This window comes from Hesperophylax consimilis, chromosome 24 (genome assembly GCF_061612785.1).
Source record: "Hesperophylax consimilis isolate HC1 chromosome 24, BYU_Hcon_1.0, whole genome shotgun sequence".
NCBI classification, from domain to species: Eukaryota; Metazoa; Arthropoda; class Insecta; order Trichoptera; family Limnephilidae; genus Hesperophylax; species Hesperophylax consimilis.
Window position 1 is genome coordinate 13,692,710 of NC_142859.1, and position 18,980 is coordinate 13,711,689.

Below are 18,980 nucleotides of genomic sequence, written 5' to 3' on the forward strand. Positions count from 1 at the left end.
AAGAGTATATTTCTGTACTAAATAGTTGCAAGCAACATTATTGGAACATGACGTTGTTTCAAAGTGCTTTATATAAATGTAAATCTAGAATTAAACTTTGGGGTACACAGTTTACTACCGCACTGCGCAAGCAAGTAACCTACTGAGCATAGGACCACCCCAAAAAAGTGTCTAGGATGAACTAAGTATGTCTAAAAAATGAGTTAACGATGCATGTAAGTAAGTCTAAAGTCATGGTATTTGAAAGAGAGAGTACAAAAACAGTATACAATATAGTTGTAAATAAGGAATACTAGGAGCAGGTGGATGAGTTTGTGTATTTAAGAAGTATGTTTACGAAAGATGGGAAGGCTGGCAGAGATTTTGAAAGAAGGGAAAATCCATATAATTTCATTAATGGAGGACTGAACGCAGTTGACGCTAGCAAAACATTGTCCAAAGAAGCGAAGCTAACCGTACACAATAAAGCGCTGGTACCTACCCTGATGTATGGAAGTGAGGCATGGAACTGGCAGAGAAAGAATGAAAGTAGAATAAATGAGATCCCTGAGGCGTATGTGTGGTAAAACCATGTATATAAATGAGCGAAAAAAGGATTGTAAGTTTATATGACGCAAATATCAATGGTAGCAGAAGTCAGGGACGCCCGAGCGAAACATGACACCATCAAGTAAACCAAATAATTGATTGGGCCATGTCAAGAGACAGAATAATAGAAAAGTATTTATGAGACGATGTATGAATGTGAATGAGGCAAGAAGTGTGTGTAAATACCGAGTTGTTTGGCGGTCCGTCCTCTCTGCTTACTCGTGCGTTGAAACGCCGTGATGGTTAGTTAGTTAGTGTTTAAATATGCATTACTTATTTTTGCTTTCTAGCAAATCGATTAATTCGAACAAAGAAAATTGTTGAATTACAAAATTTTTTATCTACAACTATTTCGACGTGACGTGACAAATAATCACATATTTCATATTATTAAACAATATTTTGTTACTAGTCAAAAGTACGAAAGAAAATATTTTTATGAAATTTGTCACCTGTCGCATTTTTGGCGTGTTTCTAAATGCAACAAAGTTACATGAAGAACACACAAAATTCCGTTCTTCGTTTGTCAGGGGGTTTTACGCTATATATTAAGAAAGGTAATAATATTTTTACCCGTTTCAATAATTTAATTTTAAGTTCCAATTTTTTACCTGCAATCTGCGTTCTTTTTCCATGTTTTCTTTGATGTTATTGCCGTCAAAATTAAGTCTTAATTACGAACAAAAAAATCATTAATAGTTTGATAAATGATGTGTTGTTACTTCACTTACCTAAAGCTCCGGGTCTAAGTCCCAGCATGAAGATCACTAGTAGGAAAAAGGCTAAACTGCGTTCTATTCGGTTGCACCAGGTCTTTATCCCGTTTCTTCTTAATCGGTTATTGCTCCTCATTGTATCCATTGTATCTGCTTATCCTGATGACGCACTTACAATAATTATCTATGTCACGCTTTTGGGTGATGGACCTGCAAACAGAAGAAAAATAATGTTAATAAAAATAAGGTCAGACAAACCTTCCAGGAATTTTACCAATTAACTTGACAATATTAAAAATTATTCTAAAAGTATCATTGATTGTTATGAATAAGCGGAATAGTTGCTTGCGCGATTATAAATAAATAATATATTAACGAAAGGCAATATTTAGTGAAAATTTGAAAAAATTCAGTAAAATATATAATTTTTTATTTTTAGTACAAATAGTTTTGGCACAAATTAATAGCACTGACTTGCACTGTCATTATTATTTTCGTCAAGTTGGTAGAATTTGTAAAATGGAATAATGTTAAATAAACAGGATATTAAATAAATCATAAGGATATAAAGCATCACATGTTTATAACATTTTTGTTTGTCGTAATTGTTTCTAAATGTGTTTAAGAACATCGCAGTACGACAAAACAATGACAAGTGTGAAACAATATGAACTGAGACAACACAACCTTAGATTTTTTCCCTGAGTGACTGCCACTGCCATACGGAAACATTTTACCTGTGTCACTTTTGTACTAACATCAGTAAAACATTTATTAATATTTTTGAAGTATATGAGTGTTATAGTGAGATATATGTATGTAAGTGCAGTATTATATTTAAAATGGTTGTTTTTATTCAATGCTACAATGATATACTTCCCTACAAATAAAATTTTATAATCAAGACCAAACGAATTTTAATTTTTAAACGAATTTTTTTCAAAAATTATCAAAAGAATTTTATTAGCAGATGACATTAAAAAAATATTTATTATTATCTAGATGCGATCGTATCTTTTTTATGATTTTTCTGTATCAGATTTTCATTTAAAAATCTCTAATATTGTCTTCAATAACTAAATTTCCCAATTTGAATTTTTACTCACAAAATAATTCAAAATTAATTTTACTACAACGCTCGCACGACGCTATCATACAATAAACATAAAGATACACAGTGCTATACTCTCTTCCAATACCTTTCTGGCCATAGATACTATACACATGAAGACTTATTTATTTGCAGTAGTACCCACGTATCGCACCTCCTCCTAACGTGCTGAATCCATTCTTGGCAAGAGTACGGAAACTAACCCTTGACCCATATACAGTAAAGCAGGTTCCGTTCCTATCGACAATTAGGTATTATAGGTACCGTAGGTAGTATATTCCCGTCGATGCCTTGCTTGTCGATTTTGTTTTCGTGCTGTTTTCGGAGTATTCTATGAAAACAATTTTTTTTTTTAAAGCTGACTGAAAATTTTTTTCATTTTTTTTTTTAGACAATGTGTAGATAGTCCCACGAAGCTGCCATATGGCTGCTTGTCTGCAGGTTCTATCTCAATATACAATTATAATACAATATTTATATCTTAAATTCAATACCTCCCGTTATATAAAATAAATAACAGACTCTTACATTCAATCATAGAACTCACTAAAGCGTCCCAAGTACACAAACACTTTGAATGACAATACGATAACGTACATTCAAAAGTACAAGACAATATAGCACACAGATAACACACATTCTAAAGTAATACATATACGATAACACACATTGAAAGTGAATAACATCGTACTGTAGCACAATGCAATAGAATTAAAATTCTAGTTAACTAGGTGAAAAATGTTATTTTAATTTTTTTTTCTGGAAATAAAAAGCTTGTTAGTGAAAGGAAAGAAAAAAAAAGTAAATACATTCATTTATATTAGAATTAAAACTTTCAAATAATGTCTTTCCTTTTCTTCTTTGTTTGCTCTATTTTTTTAAAGATATACAGATTTTTCATTTATAAGCCAATGACAGTATTATCTCTCCGGGTAAATAAGGCACGCACTTCTTACTTCATTGATTCACATGGATGCATCGTCTTTAACCGTTAATTTATAACCCTGTCTAAAAAGTATATAATTAACCATAAAGTCATTTTCTCATCACACATCTTAGACTTGGCACGCACCTCTTACTTCATTCATTCACATGGATGCATCGTCTTTAACCGTTAATTTATAACCCTGTCTAAAAAGGATATAATTAACCATAAAGTCATTTTCTCATCACACATCTTAGACTTGGCACGCACCTCTTACTTCATTCATTCACATGGATGCATCGTCTTTAACCGTTAATTTATAACCCTGTCTAAAAAGGATATAATTAGCCATAAAGTCATTTTTTCATCACACATCTTAGACTTGGCACGCACCTCTTACTTCATTCATTCATATAAATCCATCGTCTTCATTAAACTGTTCTTCTATTACACGGGTTCTTGAGATAAATCGACTTAAGAATTCTTTTTATTTGTTATCCTATCACTTAGGCGCACCCCCTCTTATCATCTCAGTAACATCATCGGTCTAGCATTATTTTCGGATTTCTGTATTCTTAATACAATCGCGCATGGTTGACCGCTTATTCGCCTCAGGGATCTCATTTCCACAGCAATCAATCTTCTTTACTTTTCCCTCTGCCAGTTCCATGCCTCATTGCCGTCCATCAGTGTTTGTACCAGAATTCCACTGTCAACTGCTCGCTTCATTTCATTAATACAAATCCAGGGCAAATATGTATCAATTTCATTTGTATAAAATGACAAACATTCCAGGCTAACCGATAACCTGACAGTAACTTAATTCCTTCTTCTAGCAGAATTTTCTCATCATGTTACTTGTAAAATTATGGAGTACCTACTGACATAGCTCTTTTACATAATAAATGAATGAATTCTTCGTTTTGTGATAATAAATTGAACCAAAAAGTGTAATCGTTGAAAATTTATTAAATAAAATTTAAAAAAAAAAACTACTAACGGGAATCTACCACCTCACGTGACAAAATGTATGCTGCAGTTTTTGGGAGCAGAAAACAACAATTTAGGTTATCTTCCGAATTCTAAAAGTATCGTAGTAAGATTTTGGGGCTTTTTAGGGTCACCAGAAGATCGATTTTGTTAAAAATAAAACATGCACAAATTCTACACGGATCTTGAGAAGAACTGACATTAGCCCTTTTAGAAGCAAGAAATGAAATGAACGGATCGTGGATTATTAACTGTGAGGCAATTAACATAAAAAGGTATATAATATAGTGTATTGTGCAGAATAATTTATATTTTCGTCTCCTTGCTCTAACAGAGGAACGTAATGTCTTTGAACAAAAAGTTAACCAACCTTCTCATTTCCAGCAAAATATGCATTATTTGTTATGTTTTTAATACCATCAAACTCTGGAGATTTTGACATGAAAAAAGGAGGCATTTATATTTTGCAAGACGGTTTTTTCCTTGCTCGCTCCAATGGTAGTTTTATTGGACTACGTGGTTGTGAAATGTTCGGTTACGTAAACGGACTAGTCTCTTTTAACAGATTCTGTTTTTAACATTAAGTCACGCTGCTATAAAAATAGAGTGTCACCAAATTCATTCATACTTCGATTTATAATAATTTACTAATAAGTACTATGGTATCATGGTTTGTGTTTAGCGTAATATTTTGTGATGAGGAAGATGAAAGGCGAGAAGAACCTGGCTATTCAGATCTGGTCACGAAACATGGATAAATCCATTTCAAGCAACTATTCTATAATGAACGGTGGTCCTCCACCAGGGCGTACTGAGATTATCAACCACTCTGGAAGGTACCACAATTTACTAAAAGTATGTCTTTTCAAATAGAGACGGCCTCGTGGTAGAGTGGTTACGTTCCTCGGCTACGAATCGGCTCGGTTCGATTTCAATCTCGGCGTGCGAAAGTTGTTTGATTAATTTGTGTATAGTATCTGTTGACGCGACTATCTTCCTTTAACATTGTCCTTGCATTTTCTCATCTCATTTTTACCTACAAGTACCTATCATTATCTGACTTTGCCCACGTGTTTGTGTGACATTTTACTACAGTAAAAGTGACTGTCAAAGCAGTTTATTGATGGAGCCTGTTTGATGAACATCTTTTTGTGATCAGTGTTGTTATTGATATCAACTCAGGGTAGAAGGCCTGTGCAGTGAATATATTTGTTTCCCTCAGTAGCTTTTGTATCCAACCTGGATGCTATGGAAGCTTGTGCATGAAATAAATCATATCTACTGGGAGTGAAACCAACTATCAACATCTTTGAAGAACATCAAAAGGGTTAGTCGGATTCCTTCCTTACTCCATGTTCACCATCTCCAACCATAGTTGTGTAAACTTCCAAGTTCACAATTAATATTTTACAGTCCACTCTTGATTCGCCTATTGCGATCACAGTATGAAAACACAGGAGAAAGACCACCATTCAGAATCGAAACGTTGCTTGAAATGACTTTAGCTGTGTTTTGTGACAACATCTGAATAGCCCGGTTCTTCCAATCCTTTCTTTCTCCATCTATTCCCCCCATTACAAGCCTAAAAACGCACCCTAATTGGAGATGCCACAGTCTCACTGGTTCCATAGGGTTAGAAGCAGTTGGGACTTTTGTGCGGTTTCACATAAATACAAATAAAAACCACCGACCTGATATGTTATTTTCCCGGTCTCCTGATTCCTTGTTCAATTAATAATTTTGAGCAGCGAAAATAAAACCACGTGAATCAACCTTAGAAAGAGTGTTTACAGAATTAATAACAGCCTAATTATTATTTATAAATATCATAGTGTTTTTTATTGTCTTACTGGTTCCAAACGGTTGGAAGCAGTTGCGACTTTTGCGCGCTGCGTATTTACACAAAATGTTATACATATTTTATTTTTATTTTTTTTATTATCAATATAAAGTTTTTTTACAGGTTTTTTTTTCGATGTCTGTCTCACTAGGATAAACCTGTGTCGAGACAGACGTATTTGATACATAAATTAATATTTACATATTTTTTGATACATAAAATATTTCATTACATTAAACATTGTGAAAAAGATAAAAAATAATAATAATAAATGATAAATTTGTTAATCAGCATCTAGTTGGAGTACATACTTATGAAGGGATTTTTATAAAATTTTTGATTTTGGATCTGTCTTGGCTGATGATCCAAGACTTGATGTCTGTTTTATATTTCAAAAAAAAATCGTTCAGTCTAATGGCTAGTGGGAGAGCATTATATAGCCTTGTTGCAAAATATCTAAAATTTATCTGGCCAAAAGTTGTTTAAGCAAAAGGGATTTGTAAGAAATTATGTCCTTCGGTTCTAGTATCACGAGCAGTTATATACCACTATAATAATTAAATGAAATTTATTTGCGTAAACCGGGTTAAGAATCCGCGACCTCTAAATAAATAATCGAGAATCTCAACTGGTCGTACATGAAAGTCGTTAAATCAAATTATCATATGGTAAAAAAAATATAAATACAAAATATTGAAATAATCCATTTATATGATTATATTGATATGGTTGGATGTTATACAAATATGGTTGGATGCTATACGTATATGGTGGGATGTTATACAAATATGGTTGGATGTTATACAAATATATTTGGATGTTATACAAATATGGTTGGATGTTATACAAATATGGTTGGATGTTATACAAACATGGTTGGATGTTATACGAATTTGGTTGGATGTTATCCAAATAAGAGTGGATGTTATACAAACATGGTTGGATGTTACACAAATATGGTTGGATGTTATCCAAATAAGGTTGGATGTTATAGAAATATTGTTGGATGTTATACAAATATGGTTGGATGTTATACAAATATGTTTGGATGTTATACAAATATGGTTGGATGTTATATAAATACGTAAATCGTATAGGAACATGCTTACTCAATTATGTTATCTTATTAACGATTTTCAGGGTATTTAATTAATTATTCATTACCTACGAGCATTAAACTTTAGTTTTGACACGCATTAGAAATTAACATACGTGGAGTAGTATACGTAGTAAAAACACATTTAAAACCACAAAGTACACTTAAATGCTGGAATCGTGTGTATTCGCATTCCGGTGGGATGTGTAAGAACATTCATAAGAATTTAGTGCTTTCACGGTATCTACATTAGAAAGTAAGAGAAAGAGAAGAAGAAGATGAATGTTTGTACCTAGAATTATTTTTCTTGTTTATTTGTTATTATTCAAATCAATGGGTAAAACATCTTTATTACTTATTTATTTTAGGTTGGAATTGTTTTGCATGTCGATGAGCAACTTCGGACAATATTAAGAGATTACGTTTAACTTGAACGAAATGAAATATATCGGGATAAAACTTATGGGTCTAATTTTATTTTAAAAGAACTAATTACAAATTTAGTGTACAAAATAGGCGATATCAATATTATTTGGAACAAATAATATCATTTCTTAATATTCATTGTGGTAAACTTTAAAAATAACAGCAAAATATAAATGTCAATATGTAAATAACAAATGTAGATCCTAGGAAATAAATTGTACAGCGCCCTTGAGGTGATTTTTCACAAAAACGGCGCTCTACAAATTATCCAATTATTATTATTATTATTATTATTGTCAAAGCCCAGTGACATATGACGTCATTTGCAAAAATTATGGCACATTCACATTATGACATTGCTTTTGCACCACTTTATATAGACAATAATTTTTTATTTGAATTCCCGAAGACGATATTTTATTTTGAGATTGGCGCGTACCGGGATTTGCATTTGTTTTATTTGGATTCCGATCCAAATACCTTACTCATCTACTATGGATTACTATGAAATACTTTAACCTTTAATATGTTAGCTTGTTTGTTCAGTTTGAACTATGCCGTGCATTGAAGAATATTAGAGTAGTATGTTCAATTTAATTATTGATGGAAAATTCAAAAATTTTGATACAACAGATTTAAAAAAATATGTTTTTCCTTCACGCCCCTGCTATTGAACTTTATTTTTTAAAATCTGTTAAATCGAAAATCTTTATTTTCCATCAATAATGAAATTGAGCAAGCTACTCTAATATTCTCCAATTCAGCACGTAATTATAATTGGATCCTTAACCACCCTGTGAGGGTAAAATGGCATGAATTTGATTCAGCGGGGTGAGAAGGAGTCTAGTAAATGTTTGAGGCAGAAACGTATTCCACAAGGAATACTACACCATCTTACAGAATTTGTAGGGCTCCGAGTGTAAATAAAATATACACTCACATTTGTGTCAGTTAACCCCAACTAGCAAATTCCTAATACTTTATCGGCAATGCCACAGAGGGTCGTAAAATCGGATATTTAAACGGGATTTTCGTGAATAAACTCCAATTTATATTCAGTCTCGAAATATTGCTAAACAAAACGAGCGTAATAAATATAACAAAGTATTTTTGACTTACGCTAAAGTCTTAGTTTTAAAATACTGCGCGTCGTGGGAGCTATTCGAGCCCGGCATTTATTCACTTCATATGGATCATATACCCAACCAGCTTCAATGCGCTAAATTCTCATTTAAAACCTAATTGCGGGGATAGAGTTTGGCAACTGCCTTACTTAATACTAATTACAAAATATACCTGTCATTATTCAAAATTGAAATATTTATTTACTACAATCATGGCGTATTATGATTGTAATATTCGTGAACCTCATTGCCTGTCAAAAAAAATACCTTCAATTTTGTTATAAATTGAAAATATTTTTTGTTGACGAATAAGAGAAACTAATAAATATTATTATATTATTTGTTGACAAATTAGAGAAACTAATAAATTTAATAATATCAATATTAAATCAGGATAAAATAGCGACTCTATAAATTATGCAACGTGCATTGTTTTTAATATAAGTGTCCTCTGCGTGCAAACTCGTAAATTCTCCAAGCGTAGTTTTTTTAAAAGTTTTCTTAATTTATTTGTCACTCGAAAAATGACTTGCTTATAAAAAAGCCAAATGAATAATCATTACGTAAGCTGAAATAAGCAATTGGATCGTAATTTACTTAATTATATGGGTTCCGTGTGGTTCTTATAAAAATGAAAAATGCACATTTTGCTTGATAATCTGTCAACGCCACGACATTAATAAAATAAAGTTGAAAAATCAGCCCCGCTTCCGTGAAAGCACACACATATTAAATATAATGTTATTTTCAAAACCCGTAATGAAAATTGCCTTCCACGAATCATTAGACGTTGAAGCAAGTTTCCTATGCGCGAGCAAACTCCACTGATTGCTGCACGCGAAGTAAGCTTCAATTAGGCCGGACGTTAGCAAGCTGCATTCTGTAGAGGGTTCTATAAGGGGAAATATTTACAAAATAACAAGTCCAATTGCAGAACAAACTTTCAAAAATTAATAGATATGCAAAATTTGTGTAATATAATTTATTTATTTAAACAACCAAAGGGATTTATTAATAAATGTTTTATTATCATTATTTTTTTTGTAACAAATTATATGTATCTACAAATTCCATGTATTAGATATTCGACAAAATTTACACAAAAACTATCTTTACTCATCTATTTAAAAATAAAACACAAAGGTTCATTTTTTGAAAATACTCAAAATATTGTAAACACGAGGCACAAAACCAAAGAACTCAAGCAAACACAACATTTTGCCAAAGAAATTTCAAATACATTGCGTTTAAAATATAACCTACCTGAAAAAACAAGAAAATTGAATTATTTTAACAATTACAAAATCCTGATCGAACAATGAATTATTGAAAAAGGTCGTGCAATAATTAGTCACCTCACCCAAATATAATCCTCTATCTTATTATTGTTACCACTACCTACCAACCTGAAAATTTGTGTCAAATATTTTTGCTTTGTTGAAAAATGTACTTTATTTTAATATTATAAAATATTTGTAAACTAGTCTGTCTCGGCACAGGATTTCCTAGTGAGACAGGCAAAGCCAAAAAAATATATGTAAACCTTTTTATATAGATTCACACAATAAATAAATAAAAAATATTCAAATTTAGTAATATCGATAACATTTAAGTAGCTTACATATATGTAGCAAATATAAATAAGAATATAATTATGTAGTGATTATAAATACAAAATCGTTAGGTTCAAATGACCGAGAAGAGTCGTCCAGGTAAGATATAGATCATGGGTTGGATTTACATTTGAGACCATTACTTTTTTTATGTGTCTTGTTTTGTTTCATGTTTCTTTTGGATGTATTAGTGTTATCTTTTTATGTAACTCCTATGTAGTGTTTTCTTTCTGAATTGGTTTAAATGGTGCTTTAACTACAATTGAGTGGTTTTGGTTTCAGTCTGAATTTGGTGTTAGTGTATTTTTGTTATTTCCGATCTCCTCATGTTACGTAACCAGCTTTTTTTGTAAGAGTAAAATTATATTATATCGTTTTGAGTTTTGAATGAGAGTGGGTTTATTTGGAAAGTTTAATACTATAGCACACGACCCTAATGATATATCTGCAATTTCTTGTTGGGTATGCTTTTGACCCTGATATCCAGTGTTTCTAATACACGATTTAGTTGTTATTTCTTGTGTTTTGTATTTATAATGCAGTTCATCTGTTAGGGAAAAATTTCAATTATTATAATGTATATTTAAGGAAATAAATAATCTTAGACGTTTTATGTATTATTGTGACAAGAATATGTGAATTAAAAAAATCACGGCATTAAATATTATAAAGCCATTATAGGTTGATATAGGAGGAAAAATGGTATGGATTCTTATTTGAAAATCTTTGTTGACAAAGTTTAGCACTGATACAATATCTGAAAAGAAGATAACTAGAATATTATAATAATAGAATCATACTCACGTAAATGTGGAGCAGAAAATGAAATTAAGTAACTTAAGCTTTGATGCAAAGATGTATGCAAATTTTAAAAGATTTCTAGACGAGGTTGATTGTACGAGATGTAAATTCAATTTATATGGAAAAGGAAAGCATTATCCTCTCGTCACATAAGTTTTCTAAAACGTACCAAAAAATTACATAAATACCATTCAAGAGTTCCAACTGCAACAACTATCCGAAGCCAGTGTGACTATGACATCCATAATTAGGGTACGTCATCAGACTGAAGGAGTTGTAAAGAAGTGGAGGAGGAGAAAGGATGGTTGAAGTAGCTAGCTATTTAGGCATGTTTACCAAACAAGGATTAAACCATATCAAGTTACTTATCGATTCCAGAAATGTGGTCTTTCACCAAGGCGATTTGGAGAATATTTACCACTTTTAACCACAAAAACTAACCACTACCACAAACTTATTTGGTTAAGTCCTTTAATAACACAAAATGTTCAATTAAATATTAAACATCCGATTAGAACTCACCTTAACAAATACGTGTTTAGTTTTCCTCAGAACACGATGAAAATATTCAGTTAAGTGGGGAAGCCATGAAAACTTTTTTCGTTTTTCTTTCGGAAATATTACCTTTAAGCACGGTGATACATCACGAAAGTTCGAGTTGACCAACGGAGAATGATTGCTATAAGTTTTGATAAATTGAAACATGGCGATTTCGTTTCATTTCGTGTCGGGGGAAGAAACAAATACTTTGAACAGTAAAAATAATGGCAAACATCGTTCAAGTTCTTTGGGAAATTTACGTAATTTATAGTGGGTAACTTTCTTGGTTATTTTTCTTTAAATTTTGAAATCAGATAACTTGGGTATAATTTCAACACAAACTTAAGACTAACGAGAACGCCCTTGTTTCACATAAAATTTATTATTATGAGTAATAACGCTTTAAAAGTTTAGTCGAATTACAATTTGGGAGGCGGGTATGGGTACCGTCGCCCTGGAAAGTATTGGTTCAATAACCTGTACATCTGCCATAGGTCACCCTAAGTGGTTTACTACGTTTGGTTGATAATCAGGGGCCTGAGTTCATTGGGTAAGGTTTGTCTGGATCTTGGCGCCGGATGCGTCTGCCCACCAACTGCCAAATTTAATATGCAAGCAAATAACCTCATAAAGGATAAAAGGATCATCTACTTACTTTAAGTAGGTAATCGAAAATCAAAAAATTTGCGAATTGTTTAAAACGGGTTCGATGACAACGGCATAAGATATACGGATAAAATTTACTGAAAAAAATTTGTAGCTATCGAACAGAGTTTAGTTTTGAAAAATACCAACATAATACTCTTTAAAATAAATTTTCCTTCTTTTAAGTTAGAGTGGGTACGTTGAAAGATAAGCACACGCGGAGTGAAGGGATTTATTTTGTTTGCTCCGAACATAATTTAGATTTTCGAGGCAGATATTTTATCTCACGACACAATACTGAAAGCTTTCAAAGACGCTTCAATAAAAGAAATATCCTTCATTCTATGCGATAAAAGAAACCGGGATACATCCGGCTGAAAAAAACCAGGATATGAAAAAAAAATAAAAAAAATATTTTGTGTACCGCGTCGTATACTTGACAATATTATGATATTGTGTTTAGTGTTCATTGTTGGTTGAGAAATAAATCAAATAAATTGCAGAAAATCTAAAAAACTTCGAAAGGACTTAAATTTTGACGTAGAGTTGTTATTTTCCATCATATGGTTGAGAGACCACATGAAAAGAGTAAGACACATCCGAGTTGGCTTTAAAGCTTTCCATGAATTGAATGTATTTCAATCTTGATCAAAATCAATCTTTGGCACCTATTGGTAGGCTTTTATTTGCCATAGATAGTTTCGTGATGGCCAACGCCATTAGTTCCAGACGTGTTTGAACTGCTATGCAACAAAAACAATGCTATGATTTGGCACATCACATATGTTCAAATCAGCACCTAGAAGAACTGTTGTCTCCGCAGTCAGTTGTAAAATACTTCTTTCTCTGTAATGATCTTGATAGGTTGCTCAGTTCTATGAAATCGCCGTGTAGTTCAAGTGGTTATCTCAAGTAACGTCCACCGAGAGACCACAAATTTTACGTAGAACCTGATCTTTTAAGCTGTGTAAAATTATGTTGACCATATGATTGCGGAGCTAAAGTGCAAGAGAGACCGTCAACGGTAAGTACACTTCCTCGTGTAACACTCGCTTTGGTGTATGGTCTTCAAACTAGCATTGGAATCATACGCGTAAAAGGCAGAATGAAGCGTAAAACCATTTTTTGATACATTAATAATAACAATAATAATATTTGGCTAATTTATATAGCACCGTTTTCGTGAAAAATCACCTCAAGAGCGCTGTACAAATATATATCTTAAATAGTTAATACTAGAACTACTGACTTAAAACTAGTAACTTACATCTGAGATTTATATCTAGTGACTAACGACTAAGGCCTATAACTACTGTCTTAATAAAATATATATATATTTATATTTGTAAAAACTTATACTTAAAATTAATATTAATGATCTAATTTTACAAGCGACAGAAGAAGGAGGAAGTTCTAGTATATTAGGGTGTTTTTAGAATTAATTTTTATTATTAGCTGGAATTACGATATATCTTAAATGAATTAATGAAATTAATCGTCAATTTAAATGATTCATATGCCAACAATTAAATCGATTGACGTGTTATGTTCCGGCTGATATTGTCCATTTTTTTATTGGTAGGCAAGTCAACAGCATTTTGACTTTATCATAAGTAGTTGAACGCAATTACTAGAGAATCTATGCGTGTGAATAATCAATTACGGTATAACAAAAGGAAAAAAAAATCAATATTTGGATAGAATGACGGATTTATGGAAATGAGTGTCTGAAAAAGTGAGTTTTTAATTTGGTTCTAAATTCTGTTGTGACATTATGTGACATGAAACAACCACCTTATCCAACATACATAAATGATACATTTATTACGTTCCAAAACAACCACTGTAAGTACAAAGCAAATCAAACAAAATAAATGGTCGCTGAGCGAAATGCAGGAAAATCCATTAATGGAGGACAAAGAGCGAAGCTAGCAGTCCAAAATGGAGTGCTGGGACCTAACCTGATGTTTTGCAGTGATGCGTGGAACTGGCAAAGGAAGGATTAAGTAGATTGAATGCTATAGAAATGAGATTCCTGAGGCGCATGTGTGGTAAAACCATGTATTATCGTATGAGAAATTTGAATAAAAAGAAAATCGCAAAGAATGAATGAACGAAGGAAAGAGCGTAAGGAGATCACAACATTTTTTCGACCAACTCAAAAAATTAATTGACATCATTTTTATGAGACCCTTGAGGTGATTTTTGGCGCCAAATAAATCAGCCAAATATTATTATTATTATTTGAAGCTGAAAATGATAAATGGGAATTTTGGTTTAGCTACAGAAAAAAAAATTCTATTAATTCTATTACAGGGGCTACACAATAAAATATTAAAAATTGACCAATTACCGCTAAATATGTATGTAAGCTTATCAGTACGACGCTATCTAGTAGTAAGTTCATTCCAACATACTTGATGACGTGTTAATGGTTATTTTTCCTTTTGGTTCTTTAATATCTTGTGCGCCTTTATAATAATGATATTTGCGGTTTATGACATTTCGAAACAAATGTCACAGCTAAAGGTAAAGTTACAATGATTGTCCACAGACGCCAAACTCCGAGGCGCGAAAGCAATTAACCCAGTTTTACCAAACGTGTATTTTTAACCAACCCAACACATCCCACGAAAGGAGAAGAATAAATAATAATTTTATTATAAATTTATTTATTCTACTTAAATTGAATTTCAAATCCCATTCACGCAACCGGGAATAAAAATGTTATTATATCCTTTATCATTATGTTAATTTGAATTTATTTTTATAATTTAATTAATTTTTACTTATTTAAAAGGCCGTAAATAAATAGATAAAATAACGTCTCATTTAGGCTTTGCAATTAGTTTTTCCTATGTATGAAAACGTTTTCGACTTTGTAAGCCCTGAAGTGAGTCTCTTTGGTAGTATCAAGTACACCCCCTCTCAATCTGAAGTGAACGTTCATATTCCTAATTTGTAATTCGCTGAGTGGATTGAAGTGTGACGTAACATATTTCGGAGCTACATTATCTTCTAATATATAAAATTGACTGTCTGTTGGGGCGGGCGGTCGGGCGGGCGGCGTGGCTTCGATTTGTATACAAATCAATAGTTTTATTCTGAGGTTGATGAAAATTTGCGCACTTGACCTTTAAATCAAGAGAAAAGTCACTGTCTGTGTGAAATTTTGAAATAAGAGGAAATTTACTGTCCATATTATTTGGTAAATTTTTTGTTAAGGCTCGAGCAAAGACGGAAACTTTAATTGTATTTGGATATAAAATGTTCTATCTAAATACAAAAAAAGGTTTCCTGTTGTTTATGCAAATTTATTTGTTTTTTCCGAGATCGATGAATTTTTGCACACTCGACCTCAAAGCCAAGAGAAGTCCCTATTTATATTAGATTTTTAAAAAACTACCTCATCCCTTTAGCCAACTCATAAACCAAAAGTTTTTTGTACATTTGACGTATAAAATTAGACAATAAATTCGGTTTATGAAATGTGCTTTGAGTTTAAAATAAATTTAAGAATACAAAGCAGGAAGATGGAGAATAATATTCGCGCTGGATTTTAAGTAGTAAACATATTTTGAATTTAATCGTGAATCATGTGGTATCAACGAAGGCGTGATAATGTTTATCGAAGTGAGTTCAATTGGATAAAATACTTGCTACGCTAACTAGTACCCGGTCAATCATTACGTAATTATTGAAGTGAAACTTCTTTACGCGCGTCATGCAATTTCGAGGAGTAAAACCAACTCATGACCGAAACGAAAATGCGGGACCGATTAAAGTTCATTTGATGTAGTAAAAGTTTTGAAGTAAAATATAAATGCTTCTTAGCTCATCTCGACAACTGGCGTTGGTGGTGTAATGGTCAGCATAGTTGCTTTCGAAGCAGTTGATCCGAGTTCGATTCTCGGCCATGGAATATTATTTTTGAAGTGAAACTTCTTTACGCGCGTCATGCAATTTCGAGGAGTAAAACCAACTCATGACCGAAACGAAAATGCGGGACCGATTAAAGTTCATTTGATGTAGTAAAAGTTTTGAAGTAAAATATAAATGCTTCTTAGCTCATCTCGACAACTGGCGTTGGTGGTGTAATGGTCAGCATAGTTGCTTTCGAAGCAGTTGATCCGAGTTCGATTCTCGGCCATGGAATATTATTTTTTTGTTTTTAAGGAATTTTTTTTTTTTAATGGTTGACCATAATATCAATCCACTAAGTAATATTTTAGGCCTGTAGCATAATTGAAAAGTTAAAGAATGATATAAAATTTTTTATTATGTTAACGATAAAAAAATGAAAAAAAACATAAAATTAAAATAAAAAAAATGGGTGTGTCAAGCCTACGCAAGACAGAAGTGAAACTTCTAGTATTCTTCTCTCTCTCTCTTTTCATTTCATTCTCTCTTTTTTTCTGTCTATTGACATATTTATAAGTAGCATGTGATAAAAAAAATTAAAAGTTATAAAAAAAGAAAAAAAAAATTAGTTAAAGCGGGGATCGAACCTCGGTTCTTCACGACCACAGTCGTGCGCTCTGCCTGTAGACAGCGAAGATGAGTTAGGAGAGTGAGTTAAACTAGGTATATAATATTTACACCTTGCTAATGTTTTCAGTATTATTAGGGCTTTTTTATACTAATTTTCATATATTTATTGGCAGGTAGAGTAGAAATTAATATTGTTTAGCGTTTGCCAACGACCATACCATGTTGAACACACCGGTTCTCGTCCGATCACCGAAGTTAAGCAACATTGGGCGCGGTCAGTACTTGGATGGGTGACCGCTTGGGAACACCGCGTGCCGTTGGCCTATTTTTTATTTTAATTTCATGTTTTTTTTATTTTTTTATCATTACTATAATTAATAATATCATAAAATTCTTTAACTTTTCAAGTATGCTACAGGCCTAAAATATTACTTAGTGGATTGATATTATGGTCAACCATTGAAAAAAAAAATTCCTACAAACTTATTAATGTAATTACGATCTTTTTCAAGCGCGTATGTAATGATTATTTTTATCAACCTCGCACACACCTTGCTAATTTTTTCAATATTATTAGGGCTTTTTTATACTAATTTTCATATATTTATTGGCAGGTAGAATAGAAATTAATATTGTTTAACTTTTGCCAACGACCATACCATTTTGAACACACCGGTTCTCGTCCGATCACCGAAGTTAAGCAACATTGGGCGCGGTCAGTACTTGGATGGATGACCGCTTGGGAACACCGCGTGCCGTTGGCCCATTTTTTATTTTAATTTTATGTTTTTTTTCATTTTTTTATCGTTAACATAATAAAAAATTTTATATCATTCTTTAACTTTTCAATTATGCTACAGGCCTAAAATATTACTTAGTGGATTGATATTATGGTCAACCATTAAAAAAAAAAAATTCCTTAAAAACAAAAAAATAATATTCCATGGCCGAGAATCGAACTCGGATCAACTGCTTCGAAAGCAACTATGCTGACCATTACACCACCAACGCCAGTTGTCGAGATGAGCTAAGAAGCATTTATATTTTACTTCAAAACTTTTACTACATCAAATGAACTTTAATCGGTCCCGCATTTTCGTTTCGGTCATGAGTTGGTTTTACTCCTCGAAATTGCATGACGCGCGTAAAGAAGTTTCACTTCAAAAATGGGCCAACGGCACGCGGTGTTCCCAAGCGGTCATCCATCCAAGTACTGACCGCGCCCAATGTTGCTTAACTTCGGTGATCGGACGAGAACCGGTGTGTTCAAAATGGTATGGTCGTTGGCAAAAGTTAAACAATATTAATTTCTATTCTACCTGCCAATAAATATATGAAAATTAGTATAAAAAAGCCCTAATAATATTGAAAAAATTAGCAAGGTGTGTGCGAGGTTGATAAAAATAATCATTACATACGCGCTTGAAAAAGATCGTAATTACATTAATAAGTTTGTAGGAATTTTTTTTTTCAATGGTTGACCATAATATCAATCCACTAAGTAATATTTTAGGCCTGTAGCATACTTGAAAAGTTAAAGAATTTTATGATATTATTAATTATAGTAATGATAAAAAAATAAAAAAAACATGAAATTAAAATAAAAAATAGGCCAACGGCACGCGGTGTTCCCAAGCGGTCACCCATCCAAGTACTGACCGCGCCCAATGTTGCTTAACTTCGGTGATCGGACGAGAACCGGTGTGTTCAACATGGTATGGTCGTTGGCAAACGCTAAACAATATTAATTTCTACTCTACCTGCCAATAAATATATGAAAATTAGTATAAAAAAGCCCTAATAATACTGAAAACATTAGCAAGGTGTAAATATTATATACCTAGTTTAACTCACTCTCCTAACTCATCTTCGCTGTCTACAGGCAGAGCGCACGACTGTGGTCGTGAAGAACCGAGGTTCGATCCCCGCTTTAACTAATTTTTTTTTTCTTTTTTTATAACTTTTAATTTTTTTTATCACATGCTACTTATAAATATGTCAATAGACAGAAAAAAAGAGAGAATGAAATGAAAAGAGAGAGAGAGAAGAATACTAGAAGTTTCACTTCTGTCTT

General features: G+C 32.4%; 1 protein-coding gene and 4 non-coding genes across 5 annotated transcripts in view; 2 read left to right on the plus strand and 3 right to left on the minus strand.

Moving 5' to 3' along the window:
• dpr1 (defective proboscis extension response 1) overlaps positions 1 to 18,980 on the minus strand; it is an 856,597-nt gene that overhangs the window by 739,489 nt on the left and 98,128 nt on the right. Inside the window, exon 2 of the mRNA XM_089646572.1 lies at positions 1,320 to 1,514. Coding sequence (XP_089502698.1) covers positions 1,320 to 1,449 — 130 coding nt within the window. The 5' untranslated portion in view covers positions 1,450 to 1,514. The remainder of the gene's footprint in view (positions 1 to 1,319; positions 1,515 to 18,980) is intronic.
• LOC149411938 (5S ribosomal RNA) lies at positions 17,111 to 17,229 on the plus strand. Its single transcript, XR_016304743.1, has one exon. It is a non-coding gene; the product is annotated as a 5S ribosomal RNA (ribosomal RNA).
• On the plus strand, positions 17,552 to 17,670 carry LOC149411939 (5S ribosomal RNA). Its single transcript, XR_016304784.1, has one exon. It is a non-coding gene; the product is annotated as a 5S ribosomal RNA (ribosomal RNA).
• Positions 18,076 to 18,194, minus strand: LOC149411940 (5S ribosomal RNA). The gene has a single exon (XR_016304785.1). It is a non-coding gene; the product is annotated as a 5S ribosomal RNA (ribosomal RNA).
• LOC149411941 (5S ribosomal RNA) lies at positions 18,517 to 18,635 on the minus strand. Its single transcript, XR_016304744.1, has one exon. It is a non-coding gene; the product is annotated as a 5S ribosomal RNA (ribosomal RNA).